The sequence below is a fragment of the Lacerta agilis genome, chromosome 17 (genome assembly GCF_009819535.1).
Source record: "Lacerta agilis isolate rLacAgi1 chromosome 17, rLacAgi1.pri, whole genome shotgun sequence".
Lineage (NCBI taxonomy): Eukaryota > Metazoa > Chordata > Lepidosauria > Squamata > Lacertidae > Lacerta > Lacerta agilis.
The window spans coordinates 22,331,422-22,338,087 of NC_046328.1; the positions used below are offsets into that span (position 1 = coordinate 22,331,422).

Here is a 6,666-nt window from a genome sequence, read left to right on the forward strand (position 1 = left end):
GTTGTATATTCCCAGAAAAAGGGGGGTGGTTGGGTGGAAGCTGAGGTTTGGGGGCCCAAAGGACACAGGGCTCAACTGGCCATCTTGGGTGAGGTGGAGCTCTTTGGGCCCCTGTTAGTGACCAAGGCTTGCCACCCAGTTCCTTTCAGGGGCTACTGCCCCACCCCCTTCCCCAATTAATTTGTGCACCAGCCTATAACCATAGTTTGGAGCCATACAAGCCTCCTCTCCGTGGGGTTAGGGATGGGAATGGTTGTGTTGTTGAGCATCTTTTTATTTTTTTAAAAAACCGAATTACGATTTTGGACGCTGGACTTTTCTTGCCACCAGCCCCTGTGGAAATGCCACTCTTGTGGTTCCATCGGACAAAATAAAATAAAATAAATTCACCAGGCAATAACTGCAGATCGCCTTTGAGGAAGGGGAGAGTGTGACATGCCCAGGTTGACGACTTGCCCTGGGCAGAGGTGTGTACAGTGGTGGTGCTGGAGGGAGAAGGATTGAGCAAACCTTCCCTCGCTGCCTCCATTCCCTCCCTCCCTCCTCCTCCCCTCAACCCATCCCAGCACTGATTTGGGGCTGCACAGGGGGCTTCCTGCCTGATGTAGGCCTTGGCCCGCATGCCCGTTAACTGTGAAGTTTTTGAAAGCTGTGACACAAGCCCTGCTCCCTCCTTGCCCTGTGTGGTCCTTATTTCCACCTCTTCTTGTAACCCATCACAGATTCTTCCTAGGTGGGGGCAAGACAATCCAGCTTGCTGTTTTATCTCACCGCCTCCAGTGGTGCTACCCATTGCTCCCCACCTTTCAATACTGCCAGGGGTAGCCAACGTGATGCCCTCCAGTTGTGGCGGACTCACACCTTCCCTGACTATTGGCCATGCTGGCTCAGGCTGGTTGGAGCTGAGAGCCCCAGCAAGATCCAGAGGGCAGCTCGTTGGCTATCTTGGCCTGCCCCACCTCTTGCTTCTCGAGGTGGGGCACCCTTCTCCCCCTGTGCCGTTTTGTGTCTGTGTGTCCTGTACATATTTTTCCTTCCTTCCTCCTTGGACCAAGGTTAAGAGAGGCGAGGGGAGGTGGGGAATCTTGTTGTCCGTCTGTCTGCCCCACCCCAGCCTCCTGCCTGGATTTGAACTGAATGTACAGACTAGCCGTGGCCCTCCTTGTGCAATAAAGTCTTTGGTCTGCAGCCACATGCCGTGGGTTCCTTTGTCGTCTTTGCTGGCAACTTTTGGGAAAACGGGGGACCTGGAAAAACAAGGGGTGTTGGTGTGTGCACGCTGCTGGTTAAGCCGAGGGGAGGAAGTAGGGGCACGGTTTCTGTGATTCCATCTAGATGAGCTTCCCCCTCCGTTTTAACTCGCTTTTCTCCTTTTGTGTCTCTGTGTTCTTCCCACCCACCCATATCCGCTGATATCAGAGCTAATGCTCCCTATAATTCCAGGTAGTTTGCTTCCGGATGGAGAACAGAAGCCACTTCCTTGCTTGTCCAGACTCGCTCCTTTTAGGAGACTTGCAGTTAGTGGTTTTGTTCCTTCCTTCCTGGCTATATAATTAAGTGGGCTAAATCATAGGTTTGGCTGAGGACATTTCATAATCAATATAATGGACTCTGCCTGGGTGAGTCCTTCGCCCACCCGCCCTGCTCTCTGACCCTTTAAGTGTTTTCCCTTCTGCTCCCTCTACCCATTCGCTCTTTCTTCTCAGCCTACGGCTTGTTCTCTTCCTTTCTACTTAGCCCCTCTTGTCTCTCTGTTCTTTGCTCTACCTTCTTCCTGTGTTCTCTTTCTGCTAGTCCTCAGTCACTTTGTCTCCCCAGCACCGCTTTCTCTTTGCCAAGGTCTGTTCTGCCTATCTTCAGGCCCTATGGATGGGGCTCCCACCCCGTAGCCCTCATGCAAAATGTGTCTTTCCTCTCAGTGGCTGCATTGTGTTTCAACCTTCTATTGTCAGCAGCTCCCTCTGAGCATGTTTCATGTCAATGCAGCAGTGTGTTTGTGCGCAACCTGCAGCTTTATTTTGTGGATTGCCGTTGCGTTTGTTTTGTTTTGTTTTAAAGCATGGGGGCGAGGCTACTTTTCATGCACAGCAGCGCCTTTGATAAAGACCACATTTTGTAAGCGGCAAAAGTATGCAGGATTCCGGCCTGCACAGATCTCTTTGTTGTGCCTGTTGGAAGAGTCCAGCAGCTGCCAAAGACTTTGCAGGTCCTTTCGCCAACAAAAAAGTGGAGTGGCTTAAAAAGCTGTGGCTCAACACACATCGCCTCAGACTGTAGCGTGAATGAAAGGGGCGAATTCAGCAGATGAAAGAGGAGGCAGCTGCTTCTGAGGTTTAGGATTCTTGCCCATTCAAGTGTGTGATGTGGTCAGCTTTCTCGGAACCTCAGCGTTTGCTTAGATGAAGTTCCACTTGTGCCCACAGAGGGCCACTCCTGAGGATGGGCTCACCTGGACTGCGTGAGGGCTGCCCTTCTCTTTATGGCACACACTATAATCATAAAGGGTCACAGTTGGCACTCTTCTATGTGAAGAATGCTTGTGGGAAAGGAACACCCTTTCGGAGAGCGTATGTATCTGTGTGAGAGAGAGGACCTTCATGCCCCTTTCACAACTTTGCCCTGAGCTTGAAGGGACAAGCTGTACATTTACAAAGTACATTCTGAAGAAGTGTGCATGCACACGAAAGCTCATACCAGGAACAAACTCAGTTGGTCTCTAAGGTGCTACTAGAAAGAATTTTCGATTTTGTTTTGAAAGTACATTCTGTCGAGGATTCGTAACAAGCTATCAGCCTGATCCAAGCGGTAACCTTTTTGTAATGCCAGGGCTTAGCGAAGTGATAATAAACAAGAGGGTGCCCCTGAGCAAGTGCAGACAGCATGACATACTGCTGAGTAAACACACACACAGACAGTATTTGACATTAAAAGAAAGGAGAGAGCCAAAATAAGGGCTGTGCTCTCCCTTTCCCAAGCTCAGAGTATCCTTTGCCGTTAGAAAAGTTCAGGGGGCCATTTTTTAAAACTCTGAAATCATGACCAATTCTGAGCATATGGAGAGGGACTTTCCACCTCTTCCCCCCTCATAACAAGCAAAGGTCTTTCAAAGAAGCCAAAGGAGGGAGGGACTTGTGGGTGGTGCTATGGGGGAGGCTGGAGGTAAGAGGACACAAATGCAACCCAATGACAGTGCGTTAAACAACACGAAGAACACACACCGGTTTGTGCACACACCATTGTTCAGCAGCAAGGAGGGTGTTTGACGAGGCAGTTTAACATGGTTCAATTACTCTCAAACCATTGTGCACCCAGTCTGATGGGCTAAAGGGAGCATCACCCTTTGCAGAGCAAGTCAAAGGTGCTCTGATGAACCTTACTGGACTCTGTGCTTACTGGGGAGGAATAATTTGAATGGGCTTTCCAGATTTCTGAAAGTGCTGCTCTAGGAGTTTATGGATAAGTGCATATTTCTCCTAACTCAAGCCCAGTATACACATGCGAGGTGGCAGATTCCTGAGGCTCTAAACAGTGCTTCCAAGAATAATGCATGTCGAGTGATTGTGTTTTTGAACAATCTCCCATGCAAACAAAAGGCTCCCTGTCAGCAGAAAAGTAGTGCATCAGCAACAGGCTTAGGCAGGAATGTTCCTCGCTAATGACTTTTTTTCTTACTTGGAGAAAAGCATTTAAACTCCCCCATCTGCAACCAAACTGAAGGGATACAATCTGTTTTCATTAAATGCGCCAAAGCATCAGGTAGAAGTTTTACCCATGTTCAGTGTGTGTGGTGTAGTGGTTAAGAGCGGTAGACTCGTAATCTGGGGAACCGGGTTCGTGTCTCCACTCCTCCACATGCAGCTGCTGGGTGACCTTGGGCTACTCACACTTCTTTGAAGTCTCTCAGCCCCACTCACCTCACAGAGTGTTTGTTGTGGGGGAGGAAGGGAAAGGAGAATGTGAGCCGCTTTGAGACTTCTTCGGGTAGTGAAAAGCAGGATATCAAATCCAAACTCTTCTCTTCTTCATTGATTCTGTGACATTGTGGATGTATTAACGAATCTGAAATCAAAACAGCAGATTTGTTTCTGAATGTATTCCAAACACATTTGGAAGAAAGCCACGTGGTTTCACAAGCATGTCTACCACCTCTGGCAAATGAGACACCATGTGTCCAATAATGCAAAACTCTTACACAGAAAGAGAGGAGAGACAAGGCAGATTTGTCTTTTTTTTCCAAAACGCTTCCTTTACTATCACACAATCACAATCTCAAATTCCAGCTGTCGGCATTCTCACTAATACCCACTTCCTATTCCCTTGCACCCTGAAAACCACACTAGAAGATCAGTTCTTCACTGGAAGATGCCTCTTGCATTTCAGTCTGTTCTTGGGGAGGCTGTACATGCCAGGAACCACCATTCTCACTGCACAGTTTCAGCTGGAAGCTGGGAACTGAGAAAGTCGAGATTGTCTTTGTAATCTGTTCGCCACAGATCTTAGTTAAGGGTCCATGCAAGAATCCGTTGTGAAGTGCAACAGAAGTTCTGCACTCTGGGTCCCAACAAATAAAACAATACATTTAGGTGCCCCCCAAGGCCGTAGCAGCTTCAGAGTCACACTGAAAAATCATCGAGAAAAGGTGCCAGCCTTAGGATCACACAGAAGTGTGTTTTCTGTCCTGCAGGTTGCAGGTGATGGAGAACGGCAGGTGGCACAACCCGTGTACCTGGCTAGCCCTGGCTCCCCAATTCGAACAGCTGGGGCAGGGGCCTGTGGGGCCAGGCCTTGGCAATGCTGCCCCCACCCCTTCTCAGCACTCCCTGAGAGTGCGTCCTCGATCCCAGTCCTTGCGGGGTTTCTTAAAAGGGTTTCTTCGGCCAAGGGGCGAGATTGCCGCGGAGGCACTGGCTTTCGGACAACACCTGCCCTCCGGCGCTGTGCAGAGCCAAGTGCTTGCAAAGATAGGCCCGGCGGCGAAAGCGCTTGGGGCAATGCGAGCAGCAGTAGCTTCCTTCGGCGGCGCCGGGGTGGGGCAGGGCCCCCCTGGGCGCGTTGCCCGGCTCGGGGCTCTCGTTCTCCTTGGTGGTGCCCCCTGCGTGCCCGCCGCCTCCGCCCCGGGGCTTGTGCCAGCGGCGATGGGAAGCCAGGTTGGCCGGGCAGCTGAAGGCCTTGCTGCACTCGTGGCAGCGGTACTCGACGCGGGCGATGCGGGAGCAGCAGTGTTGCGCCAGGGCCAACGGGCCGGGGTAGGACTCCTGGCACAGCTGACACACGAAGGCACCCAGCAGCACCACCGCCCCTCGGGCAGGGGCTGCGCCACCGCCGCCGGCCTTCTTCGCGGGCGCCAGGGCGCTGGGCTGCTTAGCCGACGGCGCGCAGGCCGACCCGGTGCCCAGAGCCTGCGAGGCGCAAGTCGGGGCGGACGCGCCTGGGGCCGGCGATCCCGAATGGAGGCCCCCTCGCTCCACACAGCTGCCCAGCGGCGCGGCGCTTCCCGCCAGGCGCAGGGGGCCGGGCCCTGGGGCCGGGCAGTCTGGCAGCCCCCCGGCCCGGGGCAGCTTCCTTGGGGCGGAGGAGGGCAAGGCCAAGGCCCCGCCGGGGAGCAGCAGGCCCGACGGCACCCCGCCGCCATCCACCTCCTTCTGCGGGGTTCGGATCCGGTAGGAAATGGGCGCTTCTCGACGCGTCCTCTTCACCAGGAACCCCCGGGGCATCTTGGGCCACTCGAACGAGGGCTGAGAAGGGCGCTGGCTCTTAGCCCTTGGGCACCAGGGGCCTGGCAAGGCGGCGCACCGTCGAGGGAGCTGTTGGCACCTGTTGCTGCTTTGCGGGCCCTGCAAGAGGACAGACTTCCAAACTTGGCGCAGGGGTTTTCCCGCTTGGCGCGTCCGCTCAGGCTTTTGTTAGCCGGGGTTGCTGCTGGTGGCGGCGGCGGCGGCGGCGTCTCTTGCCCGTGCCCGTCGTCGTGTCTTCAGCGCGGAGCCAGCTGGCTTCTGTGAGCACGACGGCTGGCTGCCCCCCTCTATAAAGGCCCGGGCGCCTATTGTGCGGGCTGGAGGCTGCAGATGGCTGGTGCGGGGCAGCCAATGGGCGCTGCGCTGGTTGCGTGGCTGCGGGTCCCGTGGGGGCGCGCGGCAGATGGGAGCACTGGCCCTGGCGCGTGGGCCCTGCCATTATGCAGATTGGGGGCAAGGGGTGGCACACGCCGGGCCGCCACAAAAGGGGGGTGGGCTGCGGGCTGATCCCCCAGGGAGGCTGACAGCATCAACGGGCCAGGCAGGGCTGGCGGGTGGGGGTCTGGTGGAAGGTTAACCCTTTGCTGGGCCTTTTTGGAAAGGCAAAGAAGACGAACAAGAGACAGCGGGCAAATCCCAGTTAAGCCTGCAAACCCCGTTTTTTCATCCACTGCTAAAAGGAACGGCCGGAGAAGAGGAATGGGTTTAGTTATTTGGCTAGAGAGTCCAGCTCTCCTCGGTGGCTTGGAGCAAGTTCACATCAACCCCACAATTGCAGTTTGACAAAGCCGGTAGGTAAAGTGCTTTTAAAACGATGCCACCTTTGGGTCAGAAACCCCATTTTCTATTTCAGCTTCACTGCTGACAACCAGGAGGTAAGGGACTCTTGTTGCATTCATGCCTTATCTTTATTTACATGATTCTCTCCCCC

The 6,666-nt window shown here is 53.9% G+C and overlaps 1 protein-coding gene across 1 annotated transcript; it reads right to left on the bottom strand.

The window, feature by feature from the left end:
- Window positions 1–4,731: 4,731 nt before the first annotated feature.
- Window positions 4,732–5,975, bottom strand: LOC117061741 (insulinoma-associated protein 1b-like). Its single transcript, XM_033174697.1, has one exon. It carries the CDS (start codon window positions 5,712–5,714, stop codon window positions 4,860–4,862), a length of 855 nt encoding a protein of 284 aa, XP_033030588.1. The 5' UTR covers window positions 5,715–5,975; the 3' UTR covers window positions 4,732–4,859.
- Between the last annotated feature and the right edge of the window lie 691 nt (window positions 5,976–6,666).